Source organism: Buceros rhinoceros, unplaced genomic scaffold (assembly GCF_000710305.1).
Source record: "Buceros rhinoceros silvestris isolate BGI_N320 unplaced genomic scaffold, ASM71030v1 scaffold933, whole genome shotgun sequence".
NCBI lineage: Eukaryota > Metazoa > Chordata > Aves > Bucerotiformes > Bucerotidae > Buceros > Buceros rhinoceros.
The window spans coordinates 11,202-34,816 of record NW_010405226.1 but is presented as its reverse complement, the minus strand read 5'-3'; the positions used below and the strand labels follow the sequence as shown (position 1 = coordinate 34,816).

The following is a 23,615-nucleotide window of genomic DNA, read 5'->3' as shown; positions in this document are numbered from 1 at the left end:
TCCTAAGGACTTCAGTAGTTTCCAGAAATCTTAAATAGTGAAGACATGGTCTGTCTTAAACAGGAGAAGGAGGACAGGAAGGGGCTTTTCTGTCCCAGCTTCTCTAAAAATTTGGTCCACCGCTTTTACTCTTGGGGTCCTTCGGCATGAATGCAGCTATACAGTGACATAATCGTGCACCGTTTCTGCCATTAATTTGTTAAAAACATTTCATGAGGAAAGCCTGACATGCCAAACTGAGTTTTCAAGACCATTTTATTTTGGACAGGTTCACAAGCAGCAGCATTTTGTGCTAATGGGCTGTCAACCCGAATTTCTGACAGGGATATCATATCTGATGACTTTATATTTCTTTCAGTAGGTTACTGTAGTAGTAATAAGCCCAGCCTAGATAGGGATTGGTTTTTTTTCTGTTTTCAGTGCTGTCATAGTGATGGAACTGTATGAATATTTCACTTACCTAGGACTGAACCCACTTGTGAGTCTTTAATTCAGGTATTTCCACGATACTGCCATCTGTATAGTGGATGAAAATGTAAAGGACGCTTTGTGTTTTATTAAGGTAAAAATTCACTGACTTAATCATTAAGATCATTGGTTTTAATAGTATAATATTAACAGAAGTGCTGTTAATCAGTGTCTGATGATAATTGTTACTGAGAATAATTATAAAATTAATTATATCATAAAGACTGTTAGTCATACCTCATTAAAGAAATTTTTTCTTCATGTTCAAATAGAAGAAAAGAAACTCAGGCTGACATTAGGGTTCTGATATGATAAAGCCAGTCTGAAAATAGAGCAGAAAAGTTTAAAAGACTATTTATATGTAGTTAAAAATTTACTGTATTTTTAATTGTAATTTATTCTTCAATAGTCATGTAGAATTATAATGGTGAAGCAAAAAGAAATATTGGTAAGTACCACAGTAGGAATTTAATGTTGTTTGGTTTTTACAAAAAAAAAACAAAAAAAAAAACCCAAAAGCAAATGATCACAAAATACCTCACTGGATTGAAAGTGTTACCAAAACAGCAAAAAAAAGTTGTATTGGATTTGTACAATAACTCAATACATGTCTGGCTCATGTCTGCCCTGCTGGTTTCTATTACAGTAAAAAAGGCAAAAAAGGAAAAGTGATTAAAAATTGTAGATATTGTGCAGGCTTTGAGGAAACTTCCGTAGTTAAAAGGAATTATAATAGCCCGTATGAAGAACAGAAATTATTTGGGGTTCATTAGCTACATATGTATTTTGCCTTCATTTAATAAATTTTCAGAGAAAAATTATTCAGTCAGTAAATGACTACTTAGAAAATTCTGCTTGAGAGCACTGCCTTATGGAACTGAACTATGGAGAATGCACTAATTATTGAGGAATGGGATAATTTCTCTAAAGAAATTATCAGATGGTTTAGAGAAGGGTATTCTTATGTCTTTCGCATTACAAAATTGCATGGAATATCTGCTTTAGAAATAGTTCCTTAAATGGACGTAGAAAGAATATTGTGTGGTTTCCTCCTTAGCTCCCTGGCGGTCCTCCTGCTGTATATTTTCCCGTGGAGATTGGTGGGGATTTTGGTTGGGGTCGGGGTTTTTTTGCTTTTCGTTTGGTGTGGGTTTTGTTGGGGATCTTTATAGCTAAAGTCTGGGTAGAAACTAAAAACAGCCTTTTGTTCTCTCACTGAAGAATATTGGGTTGTTTTTCCAGCAGTTTTCTTCCAGGATCTTTGTCTCCTTTCATTGCTTCTCTCCCACAGCTGCCCTCTAGAGTTGTCTTTTGCCACTTGAATTGCAAATACCAAAGTCTTTCACTGAGTATTTTATCTCCCGTCCCTATTAGGATATACCAGTCATCTTTACATGTCTTGCCTTGCAGTACCAAAAGCTGTTTTCCTTGATCTTGTCTAGAGTTGCACAGACTTTTTTTTCCAAAACAGACCATTGTGGCAAAGTACTTGTTTGTTTTCTCGAAACTTCTCTCTTTGAAGACTTCTGTCAAAACAGAGTGTTGGAAAGTCTAGTTGCTCTTGCCCTAATCAGGGCTTTCAGAGTTCCCAGGCTCCCTCCTGTATGGACAGAATTTGGAGTGTGGCGTCATGAAGGAGTTCACTAGGCTGTGTGGCCACAGATGGTCCTCCTGGTGGGGTGGGAAACCATATGGAGCTGACCATGGAGCCACTGCCTGAACACAGAGTTCTGTCTTGAGTGTGTATTGAAAGATGAGCTGCTGGCTCCGGGAGTGAGTTCCTTTCTCTTTACTGGTTCTCGGGACACAAAGTTTCCATTGCCTTTAGAGACGCACTACCAATGCAGTAAATCTCCCCGATTTGTATTAGACATTGACTCTCTAAACAGTCTCATTTCATAAATCATATATATAGCCATGACTTCAGATCCCAGTTAGGTACTGGTTAAAAACAGAATGAGGATATCCATGTTTTTCTTCGTTTTTTACTTTTTCTGTATTCAGATTTTTTCACTGAATCGGGTAACTTCTGCTAAGCAGTATTTATTTGTAATTGCTCACTGAACAATACAGTAATAAGTGCACTTTATTTTTCATAAAAACCACATTGATACTTGTGCGAATTTAAATATATATATGAAAATCTGTAGCATATATACCAAAATATTATTTCTGTTCTAGCATTCCTATTTCATGCATAAAAGACTATTGGGTTGAGATTCTGGATCTTTATCAGCACGTGACATTGATTGTAAGTGTAATTGGATTGATTACAGAGGGAAATAAATAAAATACACAGATATAGAAATATTGTTTCATGTCTAATTGTGTCATGTGGGCTTAATGTAGTTTCATTAAGTAGCTCATTGATATAAAAGTCCTGCAGTGAAAAATTTGTAGTTTCACAGAATCATTTTGGTTGGAAGAGACCTTCAAGATCATCAAGTCCAGCTGTTAAGCCAGCACTGCCATGTCACCATTAAGCCATGTCCCTAAGCACCACATTTATATGTCTTTTAAACACCTCCAGGGATGATGATTCCACCACCTCCCTGGGCAGCCTGTTCAATAGATGTAGATGTGGGATGCTAACAGGTATAATAATCTTTCTTCAATGGCACTGCAGTATGTTAAGAGCTTCTTCCATTATGTTCACTGCAATGCTGAAAAGAACAAAGTATTAGAAGTGAATCACTGTAATTATTGTGGTCAATGTGTCACCTTTTTAAATTCATGTGCAGAAGCTACCTTCCTGAAAAACTCCTACAGGAAATCCTAGTATACATTTTTGTTTTTATGATCAGAGCTAAAATAAAGCTGTTTCACTGAAAATTGTGTGGAAAACCTTCCAGGAGACGGCTAAGCCAGGTTCATCCCCCACAAGAAAGAACATCAGTTAGCTTTTTGGTGAAATTACTTAGCCGTGATAAAACACATATTAAAAGCTGTAAAACCCATAACAAAATGTTTATAAAGAGTGTTTCAAAAAACAAACACACCCACCCCAACTGTAAATGGTAGTTCGATTGAATTGCTTTTGGCCGGATGGTTTCCAAACATCCATACTGAACGCTGGCCAATATGGACTCATCTGGCCTAGTGATTATATAGGGGACCTTGCAAGGAGCCTGAGTCTATAAGGAATGATTGGTGAGAATCCGTAATATTGTCATCTCTGCAGTCGGGATCCAGCTGACCTAGTCAAAGCATACTACAGGTTCCTTCAACCCCATGCACCCAGACTGCTATCTCAAAGAAACCCAAGTTCCAGGAGAAAAGGGGTCCTTGAGCCACACCTCTGAAACCTGGAAGTGACCGAGCTGTAGGGCTATAGATTCAGTTGATCTCAGATGCCTTCACTGTTTGTGTCTTAAGGCTTTACACCTTTCCTTCAGCTTGCCAAAATTTCTTTTATACTTCACTCGGATGTGCAATGGGTTCTTCACAGTGGCATGACTCTTGCCATTAAGCATTCTCTGCTCTGCATCCTAGTATGGTTAAGTCTCTGCTCTTCCAGGCATGCAGCAATATACAGCAATGACCTGACTTCATTCCACTTCTCATGTTTCTAGACCTGGTCTGTCTTTCGCATAACTTACTAAGTGCTTTTTAGGCTCCCTGGTTCCTCCATATAATTTCACTTAAGTCTTCATATAAAGTTGTGTAAGTCATCCCTCTACAGAAACTGACTTCCTCTGTTTTGAGATGCTATGGATTTGCTTGTCTCTGCCACAAGGAAGTCTGGAGGTTTGTCTGTGCCACCTTTCTCATTCCTCTACAGAACATTTGAAAGAGCTCAGCAGAGCTGCAGATTTTTGTAGAATTTGCAGAATACTATATTTACCATCACCAGATTAATTGATTATTTCTCAAATTAGATTGAAGAGCTTTTGTGACAAGTGTGTCAAATAATACATTTTAGTGATTATTAATATGTATGTAGAAATTACACTTGAATTTTAAAGAACTTTTTTCCAAGATAGTGCCCATGCATTTTTATTTCCATGACATTTATGCATTCTGATATGTTTCTGTCCTTTTGTCTTTTTTTTTTTTTTGCCCCTGGTGTTTTTCCTCTCTTGTACAATGTGTATTTTTCTAAATGGGTCTCAAACAGCATTTTTTCATTACACTGACAAGAACCTCTGTAGATTGTCCTATAGCAAAGGTATGAGAATAAATGATCATAAATAAATCGTCTTACATGATTTCTGTGTTTCCAGTCCTTCAGTACCTCTCTCCAAGGTGCAAGTGCCTTGGCCAACCACTGCTTCATGTGGCATTTGGGCTTAAAACATGCTGACAGAACAGATGGGATTGTTGCTTTACCTGCCTTATCTAGGATTTGAGCCCAAATCCCAAGCGTATGCCAGAATAAGCACTGTAAGCCACTGAGGATTGATAGACCCCATGTTGCTTGAATTTCATTTTTATGCATGTTCAGCTGCTTATTCTACACGTTCAAAGTGCTATTGGGAGAAGTCTCTTGTTTCAGTCACAGAACTCCAGTTCTAGAAATGGCTGCTGCTTGGATGGTCTGAACTCTACATATCTCAGTTTTCTACATAAAGTAGGAGTAAATAAATTTATTTGCTGCATGCCTTTTTTTGGTATAATTTATACTGTCATTCCTTGGGACAGAATGTTCAGGTGAAGCTTTTGCTACCATTGTGGATAGGCTCTCACAAAAAGTCCCCTTAGCTGGTGGAGAGTGATGACTACTAACATACATAACCATTTGCTGCATCACGTTGCCTTTCTTTTGTGCATATATTCATGGCCTCTGCATCTGACAGATCTGGAATGGAGAAGTACCTGATACGATGTGACATCTGCATGTCCTGTAATGTGTTTACAGGTTCCTGTCTCATACTGCTCATAGGACAGCTTCTGGTGTGTATGTTTCAGTGTAGTGCTATTGAGCACAAGGGGCCCCGTGACAGTGCATCGTTATAAAGCGCTTAGAGATGTATTCTCAACTGTCCTAGAGTAAGGGTAGCGCAAAAGATAAGCATGTAGATCCAGCAAAGACATGCAAGGAGAATATATGGTGAGTGGATAAGTCTTCGGTGGTGTTTTTATCTTAATTTACATATGTTTTGGAAGTCAGGATTTTTAGAGAGGTGTTTGAAAGGAAATGTGCCTATTGATGGGGGTTTTTTTTGATTGTTCACACTAACTTGTTAAAATGCTTAAAGAGAAAAGTTGTACGTAGTATGCGTGTACATGGATCTCACCTAAAAGCTAGAGGTAGAAATGGGTAGCACCAGAATACTGATGACCTGACTGATGCTACTGTGGTAAAGTAACTCTGCAAGCAGAGTCTAATATGCAACATTAACTGAAATCTGTAGCCAATCAGCAAAAGCAATCTTGTGTTTTGTTCTATAAAAATAGAAATATTCTATTGAAATATCCCATTGGAATGAAGAAAGCCAAAGATCGTAAACTGAGACTTGCAGTTATTCCCTGGGGGCTATTGTCACACCAGCTGTGCAAAATAGTCCACTGCCTAAGTGGAAGGAAGCACGAGTGACAAAAGTGGTATTCAACTGAGTTCGTTATTATGGAGGTCAGAGTCCTTGGCTGGTGGCAGAAATGGACTTTGTTGGAAGTGTCAGCAGTATATCTAGTGAGGGAATGTGTTAAATCAGCATCAATGAAAAGTATGCTCATAGATAATAAAACGTTTTGTGTTTTTATTGCTGAAATAAAGTGGGTAATAATTATTTTAGAATCCTGTTTAATTTCTTTGGAGCCACCTTTCCAACTGCTAAAGTCTAAAAGTATTTTGGAGTACTTCTGAATTTTCAGAATTTCAAGCATTTTAGTAGAAACAATGACTCTTCTAAGTGACTCATGACATGGTACTCTGGAAGCGGTTAGGTGGAGTTGCTGCTGTGTTACTTGCTTGCCATCACTGAAGGGATGTGAAACAGGAAATACGGTGGCCTGGAAGAGAGACGTGTCACTTCTCTAAAGTGTGATTTTGTCAAATCACATTTTACTGGCTCAGAAGCCCCTGCATACATGTGAGCAGAGAGCTGCAGAGCAGCGCTGGTCACTGCGGTGTGCAACACAGAGCGTGTTCATCTCTGTAAATGAAACAGCTGTTGGCAGAGGAGGTGTCCTAAAACCCTGACTTGTTGGACCCTATTTCAGGTGGGATTCCATTTGTCCTCACCGGAGAGTTTTTCCAGCAGTCGCAGAGGCCGGCCGCGTTCATGATAGCTGGGACAGTCAACTGGCTCTCCAACTTCTCAGTCGGACTGCTCTTCCCTTTCATTCAGGTACTCAACATCCTTGAGAACTGATATACTGTGATAGAGTTGGTATACTGTGACATACTACGTTTGAATAAAATTGAAAGGTCTTTTTATTGAAGCGGGTTGAATTCCCACCATGTTTGTGATACCATTCTGTTGTGCTACCCACATGTCTCCTGGTTTGAATGTCTCAAAGAAATTGTCTTGCAACAGAAAAATTGTTACAACCGTGGACAACCTTATATAGAAAATTCTCCACAAGGGTACTTTAGCAATGCAGTCTGATGGTTGACTCTGGTCACTAATGGTGATTGTCATTGCCTTTTCCTTCAGCCTTTAGGCTACCCACCTTCTGGTTTACTCCATGCTTTGAGAATTCTTATTAGTCTCATTGGGGAATAGATGCTCTCTGCTCCTTCCTCTGTCTAAGCTTGGCTTCGTGGCTCTCTTTTTTTTTTTTCAATCTCTTCTGTCAGGCTTCTGTCTTCTTCAGCTGGTTCCTTCTTGCTGCAGCCCAGCTGCTGCATGGATGACTTTACTCCTGTCCCAGCTTCCCCAGACTTCCATAAGTTTCACTTTTAGTGGATTGTTTTGTTTCCTTGGGTGAACGAGTCACATGGAGGACAGAGGCCAGTTTTACCAAGAGCTGCCTGAAAGATAGTATTTGTATTTTAACAAGCTGAGTTTATTTTCTAAAAAAAAATGAAATTTTGATTAAAATAAAATTTAAAATAAAATTCAAAGTTCAGCATGGAATAGCGTTTTTCCTTTCGGATTCCTAAGAACACTTCATCATTGTTGGTGTGTCATTGTATGGCAAAAAGGCTTCCAGCAGGTTCTTATTCAAAACCAAACTGAGTTCGTTTTCCGGATCATGAACATTTCCCAAGGACTGTTCATGCTCTGGAACTCACATAGGAGCTGATTCTGTCTCAGGAGCTGAAGGACAGCTGGTCAGTTCCCTGACTGACCATGTCCAAACTCTTTGAAGAGCCATCCTGTTCCACTAATAGTAGTACTATCTAATGGGACAAATTAAAAAAGTGCTAACTGGTTTGGGTTTTTTTTGAAAGGGCATGGAGGAAAATACAAGGGAAGGGCACAGGAGGTAGCCAGCCCTCCAGGCTACTTGCAGGTCCTCACACCAAGTAGAGAGATTTTGGATTACTCTTCAAATTGTCATAGAAAATAAGACATTTGAATAACAGGCAAGGAGGTGTTACTGCTGTTTGTGCCTTCTTACAACTGAAACTTAGGTGAAACCACAGTATTGTATGTGTAACAGTATTTGAGGATACTGTAAAATTAAATCATACTGTAAGACTTTATTCATTTTCATTTGACAAGTAGAACTCCTTTTACTAAGTAGTAATGTTGTAAATTATCTGTGTGAGAGAGTTTATGGAAGAACTTGAAAGCCTTATGAAGTCTGACCCTTGATCTAAGTTTGACACTTAATTTAAAATTTCTTCTAAAAGGAAAAAATCTTCAATAGTTTTGATTACTTGGTTCACCTTCAAAAGTCAATGTGAGTATAAAAGCTGTCATCACCCAAAACTCTGCGCTCCTACTACTATTAACTGCAGTTAGACTGCTCAGAGCTGTAAGTGTTAACACTTTGTTTTAATGCTTACTGAAATCACCAGTGATTTTCACTGGTTGCACAGTGAAGGATTTGCCAGCTTAGACATTAAAGGTGAGATTTTCAAAAGCAGATAGAGACATAACTCTTTTTCCACTGACGTTGTTAGAGAGAATTAGACAATCCCCTTGTGTTTTTGAAAACCTAACTTTATAGACATCATCATCAGTATGATTCAGGAAGCAGCCATGAGCTCATCCAGCAAGTGGATGCTTCTGTGTGGTTTATAGCCGTTTCTCCAAGAAGACGGGGACTGTTTAAGCAGTGTTAGACATTGCCTTCTACCCCATCTGGCCAGGTACTAGTGGTGCCGCTGCCTGCCTCAATGACAGCTGGCCAGGTGGCCAGGAAGGAGGTCTCAAATCTAGGGGCATAAAACCAGAACACGTTTTAATGTTATGTTTTTAAATTATCCAGAGACCTTTAAGAAATAATCATGTTTCTCCAAAATTGTTGCTTCTGCCTCCTGCACAGTACTGAGGAATTACCTGAGCTCTGGCTGGCCATCGGATCTGAATTCATGCAACTCAGGACTCTCCCTTCTTCTCCTCCTAGTCCCATCTGACATATCACGTGGTGGGAACTGTTTAAAAAAGCCCTCAGTAACTTCAAATGAAAAGGCAAACTGCAGTTGCTAACTCTTGTATGCATATTAAAGCTTTTTGAGTGGTTTAGTATGTGTCCGTATGAAGTTTGCTGTAGCCTTGGGGAATTCATCATTTTGTGTCATAAAAATTTCCCACTGTGTGATTACAAAATTAACAGTTCAGTTTTAACAAAGGGAAATTATATTTCCACCTTGCAGGGTTTTTGGTTTTCTCTTCTTTAAAAAGTAATAAAGAGAAAAAGTTTTAGAGTTTGCACCTAAAGATGAAAGCAGTCTTACTCAGACTGACTCTTTTTTTAAAGCTTTTTCAGAGATCAAACTATAACATCTCCTCATTTCCGTAACTTTCACTTCTTTCCTATTTCAGATAGGAAAAAACCTTATTCTCAAAACCTTATTCTCAAAACCTTACTCTCAAAATTTAGCTTGTGAGTCACCTATTTCTTTACAGAAAGACAATAGCCTCTCCTTAGCTAATTTTTGTAAGTCTAAAACAGGGGAAAAAAATCTTTAAAATGCCTTCACGGAACAAATGCATAATCAACAGCAGTCGCTTGTTTGATCTTTGGTGTGATTCTGCAAAATTATCCCAAACGTTTGGGTAACAAATATGTTAATTTTAGAGTTACTCAAAAAATCAACCAGTAGTTAGTTCTTCGGATGTCACCAATTAACTACTTTTTCTTCCTAGTTTTTCTCCCTAGTTTTTCTCCCACATTTTCTCCCCTCAACCATCTGTAGATGCATATCATAGAATAAAACATTGGCTTGAGTCATACATTAAAATGTATGGATGAGATTGAAAAGCTAGTATCAAATCAATTTTTGACAAATTAAAAAAATTAAATGTGGCTACTGTTCCAGCACTCATTGCTGCTTTTTTGAGAAAATTGTTTTTGCAAAGAATCAGAACTGAAATTAAAATGACAAGCGATACTATACTGAATTCACAAGTACATTTGGTATTGTGTGATTCTTAGGAGGTGTCTGATAGTAGGTGTCAAAAATGTGCATTTTTAAAAATATTATTTTCAGTGCAAAATAGGGTAATGGAAAAAGCATTATTGCATGTGACCTTGAAACATACAGAAAAATTACAAAAGATCTGGGCTTAGGTCTGAAAGCATTTCAGGCTTGTGTTTATCGTAGAGCTTAACCTTGTGAAATGTCAAACGTTAGCTTGAGTGACACTCAACAGTGTATCTTTACCATTGGTGTCACTTGAGAATGAAGGCATGGGGCTTTTCTGAACAAGGGGATGTTAAGAGGCAAAGACAGCTTTGATAAGCCAGTAGACCAGAGATGCATGAAACAGTTCATCATAAAGACATGGAGATCCCACCTTTCAAAGGATTTCAGTGCTCCTGCAGGTGCTAGAACTCAGATGTAATGCTCTGTTATTTGGGTGCCAAATCTCCAAATTTTCCTGCAAAATACCCATTTATGAGTATTTGGTGTAATTGAGTAAGCACTTCAGCCCTCTGCCCTCTCCCCTGACTTGCATATGTCATGCTTTTGCACGGCCCTTGCATGTCAGAACATCATAGCAGTCCGTAAGCAACCTCCTGCTTCATAACCGTAAGGAGCGTCTCTTCAGAATGAAGCCATAGGGCATTGCAACAACCATGGTATCAGTGATGTAATAGTGAAGAAGTGATTTACCCACTTGGGGGAGAATGCCTCAAGTTATAATAATGCTTCTGTAACCTTGAGGTAATTAAAATGCTTTATCTGAAATTATTAGAACTTCAATGTTTTTCATTTTCCCTTTCCATATATATGCTTTATGCTATTAATGCACATGATAAATGTTGATTCTTGCTTCAACCCTGTATTGCAGTTTTGATGTGCAGTGTTACAAATAATCCATTATTCCCTTTGTGACTAATATTCTCTGAAAAACATTTTAAAGCACTTTCTCACTCAGAAGGCATATGAAAAACATATGGCTGCTCATGGCTTGGATGAGCGTACTCTTTGCTGGATAAAAAACTGGCTGGATGGTCGGGCCCAGAGAGTGGTGGTGAATGAAGCTAAATCCAGTTGGCAGCTGGTCACCAGTGGTGTTCCCCAGGGCTCAGTTTCTGGGCCTGTTGTCTTTAACATCTTGATCAATGATCTGGATGAGGGGATCAAATGCACCCTCAGTAAATTCGCAGATGACACCAAGTTAGGTGGATGTGTTGGTCTGCGTGAAGGTGGGGAGGCTTTACAGAGGCATCTGGACAGGCTGGATCGACGGGCTGAGGCCAATGGTATGAGATTCGTAGAATCATTTGGTTGGAAGAGACCTTTAAGATCATCAAGCCCAACCGTTCACCCTGCACTGCCAGAGTCCCTAAACCATGTCTCTCAGCACCAAATCCACACAGCTTTTAAACACCTCCAGGGATGGGGACTCCACCACCTCCCTAAGCAGCCTGTTCCAGTGCTTAATAACCCTCTCTGTAAAGAAATTTTTCCTGATACCTAACCTAAATTTCCCCTGACGCAACTTAAGGCCATTCCCTCTCATCCTGTCATTCATAACACGGGACAAGAGACCAACCCCCACCTCCCCACAACCTCCTTTCAGATAGTTGTAGAGAGTGATAAGGTCTCTGAAATTAATTAATCGGAAAGAGTCTATGGAACAGATGAGTCTAGGAGAATCTATGGCACATACAGGTAACTGTACAATGTCCCTTTTATCCCAAAATGGTCAGATACCAATGATCATCTTGAGAAAAAAGGGACATTGTACAGTTAGATGTGTAGAATAAAAACGAAATCTGAATAGGACCATTTTAAGTTCCTGTATAATCTGAATTTTGTGCACATATGCGATAGAGCGTAAAATATTTTTAACACTGAAGCAGGGACATTTGCATGCAAACTCTCATGTTTCAGAGTAAGCAGGCAGCAGCCAAAAGAAGGGTGTGGGCCTGTTGGATTGGGTCCAGAGGAGGAACACAAACATGATCAGAGGGATGGAACAGGTCTCCTAGGAAGAAAGGTTGTTCAGCCTGGAGAAGAGAAGGCTCCGAAGAGACCTTATTGCAGCCTTTCAGTACTTAAAGGAGGTTTTGAGAAACATGGGGACAGTATTTTCAGCAGAGCCTGTTGCAATAGGACAAGGGGTAATGGTTTTTAAGAGGGGAGGTTTAGACCAGATATAAAGAAGAAATTTTTTACGAGGGTGGTGAAACACTGGCACAGGTTGCCCAGAGAGGTGGCAGAAGCCCCATCCCTGGAAACAACATTCAGGGTCAGGTTGGATGGGGCTCTGAGCAACCTGATCTAGTTGAAGATGTCCCTGCTTACTGCAGGAGAGTTGGACCTGCAGGAGAGATGACTTTTAAAGGTCCCTTTCAACCTAAAGCATCCTATGATTCTATGAAAGCATTCGTCCTGATACAGACGTCTGCAGGTGAGACACTTCTCATCTTATGCATTATGGATCAGTGATATTCATGGTTTGCAGAAATCTGTGTGAGGCAGGCAGTTTCTATAGTTTCTTCCTGAGAAAAACACTAGTGCCATCTTGTTGAGTGCACAAGTGTCAATGATGCTACTGTTATTTTCTGTAGGGGTAAGCCATTGTGAAGATCTTTTTATGCGCTGTCCCCAGCTAGGGGAGCAGGAAGCCCACCTACCCCAAGACATACGTTATGTGAAGGTCTTCCTCTTACTGGGGGTTTCCACTTTAATTATCTCCTTTTTGTCTCTGTTCTGATCTCATTAACGGTGATTTATAACTAAATCAGAGCTCAGGATAACAAAGGTGAATACGACAGATTTTCAGATCAAATCCACTGACTAGAATGGAAAGTACTAGCAGAATAAATAGTATTTCATTCCATAATTTTTTTTAGCCAATGGAAATTCTAGGTGGAAGAACAACTTTTTTTTTTTTTTCCATTGTGGTTTTGGTGAGTGTGTAAATTTTAGCAAGTAATTCCAGGTATTTCAATATGTGCAGGGTGTTCATCTGTAATATGTTCATCTTCAGTGGTTAGACTGAAACATTCTTTTCAATAATTACACTTTAGGTATTTTATAACCCCTCCATGTTGCTGAGAAACTTAGTAGGTGACATCAGTTAGTCTTTGACTAGAATTCACAAAGAGATTTAAAAAAAGAAACGAGCTTTTTACGCAGGGAGCAAAGGCGTACCTGTTTGTAGGCAGCATAAAGGAGAATTTTGCAGGTCTTTTCTTTGTGTTCTGTGTGCTTTCTTCCTACCAATGTGCGTTTTTAGTCTAGACTTGCATTTGCAGGCTTTTTAAAATTAGACTAATTATAGCGGTTATGTGGCTTGTTTTTCCCAAGATAATCGATTACGTGGCTTAAGTTTGCTGCCTGCCATTCCAACATAGAGAGAGCCTGACGGGTACCAAATCTTAACTTTCTTTCCTGGGAAGTGACTCCATGCTATGAAAACGTGAGTGTTTGTATAGTACACATAAGAGTAAGTATTCTTCAAGGTCAGTCAGTTAAGAGCATCTTCATCACTGTCAGTGGGAAGGGTGCTGATCTGGAAAATATGCAAAGTTATTTTCCTGTCAGAGCTGCTTGGTTTCTAGCTAAGGATATATTAGGAACATTAGTGTAGACATTATATAGACACTATTAGTGTCTGTAGCTCCCTTTTTATATTAGCACTACGCAATCTTCAGCAATGATGCTTTATGTCTCCCTATTTATCCATACCCCAAACCAGACTGATTGCATTTGCAACTCTTCTGAGAAGCAGGTATTGAACATGAAAAACTATGGTTTGCATCCCTGCTCATCTGGAAACAGTGTGTTTCACTTTAAACCAGCTTCACTGGTCCAGTAGTCTGTCCTTAGGAATCTTATTAGTGTAATCAAGGGCAGAGCTGCTAGAGGCTGGTATCATGCCTTAATCTGCAATACCAAGCACAAAGTACTCAATGGTAGATGAGACCACACGTTCAGAAAGTCAGCTGATGGCAGCGGTGCTGGGATACTCCTTTTAGTTGTGGTTATACAGAAAGAATAAAGCACTTAAGAGGTGCTATTTTATTGGTGTCTGCACCGTGTCCAGCAGCCTGCCCATGTGGTCAGAGCTGAATAGTAACAGCCATCAGAGGCTCCAGCCCCTCAGCTGCAAGTGTGCCTGTCCCAGGTGGCTTTTGTACTCTGTCAGACATGAGCTGAGCCTTGCTTTTCAGGCTTCTGCAACTGACATGAAGCATAATAAAACCTTTTTATCAAATTCCGTTGGAATTTGATTCGTTTATTGCTACTGTGAATGTGAACTTTGCATTTAATAAGGTCCCCTGCAGTATGTGAGCATCACAAAGATTTAGTTCAGATAACAGCTCTAGCAAGGAGTTGCTTTGATGCCCAGCTTCATTTAGAAAATTTCCAGGCATGCCAGACCCACTTGCAGTTCCTTCCCCGTTCTTTCTTTATCTTGAGTCCAGGCCTGTTTCTGTTCACTGATTTCAACAGCAAGAAGGGTGATGAAGCAGAGAGAATGCATGTTATATTTGTTTATGATATGTTGTTACATATTGTTTATGATATATTGTTTATATTTTGTTTATGATAACTGCATAAAGAAGGATATTAAGAAACCTTTTCATCATGAGAATAGTATAACTGTGTAATGATGCGTGGAGAAATTGTAGCTTGTCCGTTACTGGAGATCTATAAAAGACAGGCATACAGATGTTTGTCAAGAACTGAGGCTGCTTTAGTGATAGGAATGGACTAGCTGGCATTGGTTTCCTGTTTTTCTGCAAGTTTGTAGACATTTTGAAGCCTTCAGAGCAGGAAGTGTCTCTCGTTAAGTCTACACACAGCGCGAGCTTCCATTAAGATTCCTTAAAACTTTTTTGGTTTTGTTTTGGTTTTGGGGGTTTTTTTGGTTACAGTGATAGATCAGTGTCACTGCAAGAAGGGCTGCTGCAGGTTGTGGTGGCAGGAGGATTCAAACTCCAAAAAAAAGTAGAAGACAACTGCAATTACTCCTCTCCTTGGAAATAGTGATGGCATAGTAGGAATACTGTGATGATGCTTTAGGCTAAATAATCTTGAAAAATGGAGAAAAAAATAAAAGGAAGAAATGGCAAAAAATGAACTTGAAGTGAAAGAAAGCAAACCTGAAAATATTCTGTCTGGAGAAAATATTTGAGAAAGGCAAGGCTAACTGCAAACAACTGAGGAGGGGAAAAAGATCACTTATTTTCTTCAGTTCAGAAAGATCAGAAAGAGTTAAATTTCTCGGACATTAGAGAAAACCTTGTAAATTTCGGAAATTTGGGCAAGAATCAAGCATCCATGGAAATTTGAGGGATCTCTAACCTGAAGGTTATGTTAGTCATCCTTCTGTAACTTACTATTATTTCATATATTCCTTCTTTTTTGGATGAGAAGAAACATAATTTTCCCTTTGGCAGGGGTGACTCATTACAAAGAAAACCTGAAAAACAAACAAAAAAACCTCCCAACCTGATATGACCAGAGGAACCTATATGCCTGGATATTTTTGTCTGGTTTAAGGTACAAAGCTGCCAAATATCACATACTTAGTTCTGCACTAGTATTTTCTTATTCTCTTCCACGGGCACCTTCTTATGGTGGAGAAAGAGCTTGCGTGCCCGTGTGAAGTTGAGAGCTGTGCTGGTGGTGGCATGTGCCTCCGGTGGGGTCTCCCAGGCCAGACAGGTCTCAGCTGAAGGGTCAGACAAAGTGTGTCCACGGGCAGGATGGGCTCACTAGCCTTTGGGCAGCCATCCTAGGAGAAGGACAACTCTGACTCCAAACCCGGGCAGATGGAGCTCCTTTAGCCTTGTAAGGCTCCATCTAAGAGAAGGATACTCTAACCAAACTTACGACCTGAGAACTTTGCTGTCACCGTCCAAGCTCGCTAGGCCCTGGCAGATGAACCTCAGGTGTAAAGGGTGGAGCCAGTTCCGCGCACGCTGCACCTCACCTAAAAAATCCACCGCGCAGGCCCGAAGGGTGCCCTCATCGCTGGCAGTGAGCGTGGGGAAAGCCCTTCCCAGATCTTTGTTCACGAAGCCAAGCCGTGATGATGATGAGTATTTTCTAATTGCACTAGACCATGGCGCACATGTACAGTACTCAGTTACCACTGAAGGTTTCCAGTGGAGTTCATGCTTCTCCATGGGGTATTCCATGTTGAATTCTAAATTGCATCTATTTCTGTTTTAAAGTTAACTGACTTCATTCTTCAGACACCAGATACTTTATTTCTTGCAAATTTTTGGTTACTTAATATTCTGTTGAACAGAACAGGCTGGGTGGTTTGATAGATTTCTGGTTGTTGGCTAAAGGGTTCATGTAAATGTCTTTCAGGCAGTGGAGTTTCTGCAAGTCACTGACAAACCATAGGAAATTTATCACCTCATAGGATGTTTATTCCAGTCTTTGGTTTAATGAAGAACTTCTTAAACAGAAAAATAATGAATGGCTAAGTGACATGTAAAACAAAGGTACTTGCTTGTCCATAAGCGTCCTGCTTTCTTTTCCTCACAGGCACATGTATAAGCAGAAACAATTTCCAAAGCACTCGGATGAACAAAACCCAAATCCTGTAAATGTGTACATACCCAAGTGGATACAGGCACACCCTTATTAGTTTAGCCAGACTCAAAATTGTTTATTTTCAATGTTGTTTGTCATCACCTCCCTAGTCATTTTATGTTGCTGGAAACAAAATCTGAGGCCTTGCCTGGCTTTGCTGGAGCTTGCAGTTCAAAAACCTGTTTTAAAGAGAGAGTGATAGCTGGTAGAAATTGATGTACTGAGGAGGTTCTGGATGTGGGAACAGGAACACTAGGTAGATCAAAAATTAGAGTGTGCGTGTGTGTGTGGAAATGGGTGCAATGAGCTGAACCAGACAGAGGAGACAACAAACTTAGAGCAGCGGAAGAGCACAGTCTAAAAGGCTTGAAAACCTCTGGTGCAAGGGAGTAAGCTGTTAACCCTTCAGTAACCGTAAGTTTGCAGAAACAGACTTAGGTCATCTGATGGCATAGCAGGACCGATGGTGTTACCCAGAAAAAGGTGCTGTTTATTTTTTGTAATGCATTGTGTAAATTCAATGACTTACGAAGCATTAATAATTAGCAATTAATTTCATGACATGTTATTTTCATTACATGCCAGTGCATTCTTATTTCATGTTCCAGTTTGTTTCGTGAGATTATTGCAAGGCACTTAAAGACTACACTGTAAATTAGTGTTATACCGCAGGACAACATAACAGATATCTCCAGAAGTTTTCTGTCATAATAACTTTTCTTTCTAGAAAACTGTAGAGACTCTTTTTTTTGTGTCGAAGTCATGGTGTGTATTCAATGTGTATTGAAGACATACTTAAATTGCTGTGTATTTTATTGAAATTGGAATCTTAGCATGCAGGTACTGAACTGCACTGTAGAATAATGGGCTTTCATCTTCCAGTAACACACTGGAAACTGTTGTAAGCAAGAGAGGAAGTAAGAAAATTAGTCATTTTTATCCTTTGTGAATATTTTGAGGGGTTCTTACTTGGTTCTCTAAACATCTCTCATGTTATCTTTGCTTGCTGCTCACCCCACTGGCCCTCTTGCCCTGGGTTACACTGATAGCAGCTGGCTGAGCTTATGTTTCCCTCTGTTTTGATCTTTCTTTGCCAGCTACTGTGCTGTTCTCCTTCGGCTGGCCTTAAGTCCGATGAGTGTACTTCAGCAGGGGGATACCTCTGCTTGGTTGTTCCTTCTCAGCAACCAAAACTGACCATCCAGAGCTCTCCTTTTCCACCCTTTCTGCCCTGAGTGACTAGCTGTGTCTTTACTGTTCCTGTGGCTCCCTCTCTCTCCTATCAGTAGTTTTCCAGAACAATTCATCTTTGGGCTTTCCTCCCAATGCAAAAGTTTCCAATAACCGTTGATTGCAGAGGAATACCCAGTTATGATTACAAGACCCGTAAGTGGAAAGCTGATTTTCCTCCTGGCTGGGGTTTGACTTTCACCTTTGGCGCTGTGGGGCTACGCATCTACAGCAAGGAAAGAGGGGGTTTTGAAACCACTGGAAGTGTTGGGGAACTGATCTGTGGAGGTCTTCATATGTCTCTGCATGGTTGTACTAGAAAATAATGTAGGTCCTTATCAAAATGACAAATAACTGAATTGCTGTTATGGTTTCCTGCTAAAAAGAAAGGTCTTAAATGAGGTTCATTTAGAAATAGGAGGAACCTCTTTTTCCTCTTGCCAAGCCTACATACAATCCATGAGGACTGCAGGAATTTTATCCCTCTTTTAGTTCTGCCACTGGAGAAACGTGTAGTATCCCAAGATGGAATACAAAGGCAACATTCTCTTGCAGAACTTTTCCAACAAGACTGAATTAATAATAATAATAATAGCAACAACAAACTCCAAGATGTTTTGCAGCTTTCTGGCAGAGTAGTAGCATAGAGTATCTCATTTCTGCAGGGACTAGTAAATGTCAGTGCGCAGTTTGAATGTTTAAAAAAAACAGCTTGATTTTACAAAGTTGTAATAGTTATATCTATCCTCCATCATCTTTTTTTTTTTTTTTTGCATTGTTTCCCTGTAATTGGAAGTTGGGGCGTGTTGATTAAACAGATACATACTGTGCTATAGGCTCCCGAGGTGAACACTCAGACCTTAGTGAAGACTTCTGTAAGAAGCTTAAGTTATATATAGGTGCCTGCTTCTTCAGGCTGAGGAAGCAAGCAACTAACAGAAGTGACCTCTGTAATTCCTGTCTGATTCACTGGTGATGGAAAATTACGTGCTATTTATGATGGTCAAACAAGTCACTAGATTTGTGGCAGACTTCAATAATGTCTGAGAAATTGATGGAAAGTTTTGGGGCTGTCCTGTCGCAGCCCATCAGTGTCCTTCCGGTAATGGTGTGTGGTTTCACGGAAGATTCAGCTGACAAGGTGATAGCATATTCTGAGCCACAGCAAACAGTAGGAAACTAAAAAAAAAAAATCTAATTAATATCTTTGTTCTTTGAAAATTAAAACCATGAACAGTGTAAGAGCATGAGCAAAGGAGGTTATAAAGGAGATTGTATAGTAAATAGAAAATGTGTGACAAAAGATCAATTTTAAATATTTATTATGAAGAGCTGCCTGTATCATCTGTAGTTGTGGCTGGGAAACACCTTCTCAGCAAAGAGATCCTCAGCATTGAGTGCTGATGTTTGCCTAACCTTTCTGCAAGGGGGCAATAACATGAGGATATAGCTGTAGGTGTGCAGCTCATTGCAGCCTGTCATGGATTGTGCCCAGTTTCTGAGCTGGTTGGTGGAGGTCTAATTCTTATGCCCTGGCGCAGGAGGTCAGGGTTGGCACTTTGATTGCCAGATGCTGATGCTGAGGTGGGTGCTGAGCTGACAGGAAAGGAAGACAAATAGCTGAGCGGACATTATGTCCCCCAAACAGTGAGTGCTTTTATTAGCTGGGTTTTTCAGTGAGGAACTCAAAGACAGTATGCTTGAATTTTCATGTGTCTTCTTCATATAAGCTTTTTACTTACATTAGGGTAGAAGGCATCTGAAAGAAGTGAAGTACAAATTGTCACTATCTAGAAATTGAGTAAACTTTGATTTGCTTTTATTTTTAGATCAGTTGAATTATCTTGAGAAACAACCTGCTTGGATCTGTGATCCAGATGGAGCTCAGTATCACATGGGATACAAGTGCTACAAGGCTTGTAGTCTTAGTTCAGATTGCTTACTAGCATGATGCAAAGACCTATATGTGTGTTTGTTTTCCCCATTTCAGAAACTAATTTATTTCTGTCTGTGAAGTAATACCTCTGAGTCACTTGTTACTGAGGCTCTCCTGCACTTCTGCTCTGTTTTTTCCTTGTTTTTACACTTGAAATTTTTCTTCTCACGCATCAAGATTCATTTACTCAGCAAGGGTGTCCTTTGGTTTTCCTTACTATTTCCTTACTGTATAATAATACAGCTTGACTTTTTCTATTTTTCTGTTATGAGGTACAAAAATTTCAGTAACAAATGTGGGCACAGAAGTCTGTGCATAGTCTATTTTAAGCTTTTGTAAATACATCTGGTGTTTAAAGTAACTACAGTGCACCCGTATTAAGAGTATTGGCTAAAGTTCCCCTCAAAGATAAGAAAATTAAATGTAGGCTATCAGGTTAGATATGAGAAAAAATGCTCTTAATTAGGGGCGTTCCATTTTGAGTGTAACATACAAAGCTGTGCTATCTTTTTTATGAGGAGGTAGTGAACGTGTGAAGGTTGGGGTTGAAATTGCAGTTCATGTCTGAAAATGTCTTTATTTTTTACTTAGGAAATACATTTCATACATTGTATTTTAGTGTTCTGACCTTCCTCATTGTCCTGCACCTTCAGCAGATCCTTAAATTATGTCTGAAACTGAAGAAGGACAAGGTGTAAAGGACACAAACTCATCCATTTATTTCAGTGGGTTGTATTAATTTGAAGTAAAGTCAAATGTCTACATGAAGAACTGTCTTGATCATTTCAGTAAGACATCTAAGCATCATCATTTGACCTTATTACTTCAAATCCAGTTTGACCCCCATCTCATGGCTCTAACCTTCATAGAAACTTCCAAGTGCAAGCACCCATTGCCAGTGCCAGGGGGCTGTGGCATTCCAAGTTGAGAATTCAGAATTTTGGCATTTGCTGGGAAGAGCCAAAAGTTTGGTTTTTAAGATACTATTTCATTAATCTTGCTACATCTGATTCAGAAGGTCTTCATTTGCTTACTTATTTTGCTGTATCTGCCCCGGAATATCTGTTTCCCTGTTTTCAGTATCACAGTCCTGCGTAGAATTTAACCTTTGCTACAGGAGTTAAGTCAGTAAGCAACCATCAATAAATAGCATGTGATGATGTTCTACTCAACTACTTTTACATTTTCCAGCCTACAGTGTTCACAGCATGTAAGCTATTAGCAGGAAGGCTGTTGTCAGCCAGCAGACTTTAGAAGTGGCAATTTTTTTTTTTTTTTTATCAAAACCATAAGTCAGATAATTTCAATGCCAGGTTTTCTATTTGTTTCAGTTTACCTTTTAGCTTGAAAAACTGAGCTCTTTTACTCATTCATTCTGGGCACTTTAACTCTGTTGATAATAGTAAAACATACATATTTATGTAAAGGGAGGTGGAGGAAATGCCTGTACATTCTGCCTAATGTGTATAGCAGCCCTACACAAGCAGGAAATACGTTTGTTAACTTCTTCATTTAAGAAAATGTGGCCAGGCTGCATCTGCTTATTCATACACCTTGCTTATGCAGCTATATTTCATCCTCAAAGTCAGGTTTGATTTCTTGCCATGCCTGCAATCTGATCTGGGGGAATTGCCTGAGTCCTTCAACTTTGATTCTTTTTTGTGGTAATGGCATGCATGTCTTAGGTGAGTCATTTCTTGATTTTTCCCTTTTTTGACAAATACAGAGCCTTGATCAGCTGCAGAAAAAAGAAGATAAAAATGAGTAACTCAAGATTCAGCTGGCATGACATTTTCAGAAATGCTGTGTTTTAAATAGCCTCCTTAGAAAACTGATAGGAAAATAGAAGGTGGTGTGTTTAAAAGTTTATGCTTAACTTTTAAATACCCTGTATAGCAATAAGCCTCACCAGCCTTGAAAAGTCCAATGTAAGTCCTGCTTTGGAGAGGTTTTATTAGCCTGCTGAGTAAGTAGGAACAGTCTATAGGTATCCAAGGTGCTGTCTGTCCTCGGGAGATTGCATCAGTTAAGTGTGTCCGTTGTTAGCTTGCCCTCCCTCCCCTGTGCACCTGGGGAGTAACAGTAACCCACAGAAAATCTGGCCTTTCAAGGACCTTTGCCTGTCTGTCTGACCTTGACTCTGAATCACTGTCTGTGAGCCTATCAAGACACAGAGCCAGTGTTATGTAGGAAACCACCTGAAATTTCAGGCAACTTTGAATCTTGGGCATTTGTGCAGAAGGGCGTGCTGAAGAAATGTTAGAGGAAAACAGCTATGGAGTACAGTCTGTTGTGCTGCTTTGTTCTGTCTTTCTTCTAACCTTTTGGTTTCTAACCTTAGATATAAAAGCCTGGCTTTGAGTATTGCTAGAGAAATGTACTCTTAGCTCTGTCAAGCCTGTTGGGTGTTGGAGGAGGAGAATCATCTTGGTGAAGATGGCAGCTTTTTCTGAACCTGAGCAGTACGTGCAGACAGTCTGAAGAGACTTGCCTGAGTAGATGTGGCAGAGGGGTATGGATGTGGCTGGCTCGGTGCCTCCTGCATGGCCAGCGTTGATGCTGCTGCTGCTAGGAGACAAGCATAAGGAAGTAACCCATCCTTACGTGGGAAAGCTGAGAAGTAACAGAAACTGCATACTCTCCTTGAATCTTTTATGTGTTTAGTTAAATTTCCATTTAGAATTGGCTTGCTTTTGCTTCTTCTCCCACCCTTCCCTTCCTCCAGCTGTTTGCATGTGGTATTTTTTTATCAAGAGTCAAATTACTACTCAGGTGAGTACAAGTATTCAGGTTTATGAACACTGAGGCTTCTAGCTCATGTAGTTAGTGAAATAGTGTCACAAAGTGTAGGAAAACACCTTTTCAAATTCTATCACAGGTGTTGTCACCATTCTCATATCATTGAGAATGCGCGTGTCAGTAAAGGACTTTGAGACCGTTGGACCAGATACAAAGAGTCGCAGAATATCTGTGCTTTGCCCCCACAGATTTTCATTCTAATTCTCAATTAATTAAGATGTTTCTCAGTTTTGTACTCCCACCCCAACCCAAGATAAGCAAAACTCTGGGGTTTTTGTTCTAGAGTGGCAGCTGCACAGTCTTTATAGATATCTTGTCTCTAGTAAGTTGGAAGGAGTAAAACCACAAAGAGAGACTATGAATTTGGAGATTTCAGATGTCAGAGTAAATGAGAGATACAGGTTTCATGGGCATAATATAAATAATACACAGTGTAATATAAATAAGAGACAGTGTAGTAATTTCATGGAACAAAGACACAAATCCATTTTCCTGTCAGATCTATCAGTACCTTTTCTGTAGAAGCCATTATTCAATAACTTGGCATTTACCCTTTTCCTAGCACATTGTCCTACCTTCTGGATCCCTTGAGGGGCACATCACATATGCTGAGGCCAATCTATTAATTTTTCCACTGCTCAGATATTTCCTCTGGCACCAGGCAATTCAGAATACATCAGAAACACATAAAAATGAATTAAACATCTTGTCTGAGTTGTATCCCACCCATGTCCCATTCACTAATGGTTTTCACTGACTTAGGATTCAGGATTTAATAGTTTCCTTCTGCTTTTACTTTTTACCCTGTACTTCTGGCCTATGTCCTTTATCAGTGTGCAGTGCAGATAAAAGGTTTCGTGCTTCTAATGAGTAATTAATTCGCAGGTGATGCTCTTCTGTGCCAAATGCAGGTTTGGGTGATGTGAATTGAACTCCAAATGAGTTATGAAGGACTTACGAGTGTTTGTCTTTCCCGTGTGTGTAAATAATAACCAGCTTTAAGGGTTTATTATGACTGAAGACTTGGTGGTGAGACAAAGGCATTTTGTGATCACCCTGGAGTGTCCCTGTCCTGGAGTTATGGCTCTGTTGTGCATTTCTGCTGAC

At 39.7% G+C, this 23,615-nt stretch overlaps 1 protein-coding gene across 1 annotated transcript in view; it reads left to right on the top strand.

Moving 5' to 3' along the window:
- SLC2A9 (solute carrier family 2 (facilitated glucose transporter), member 9) overlaps positions 1–23,615 on the top strand; it is a gene marked incomplete at its 5' end in the record, with an annotated part of 96,857 nt that overhangs the window by 67,668 nt on the left and 5,574 nt on the right. Inside the window, one exon of the mRNA XM_010133634.1 lies at positions 6,631–6,758. Coding sequence (XP_010131936.1) covers positions 6,631–6,758 — 128 coding nt within the window. The remainder of the gene's footprint in view (positions 1–6,630; positions 6,759–23,615) is intronic.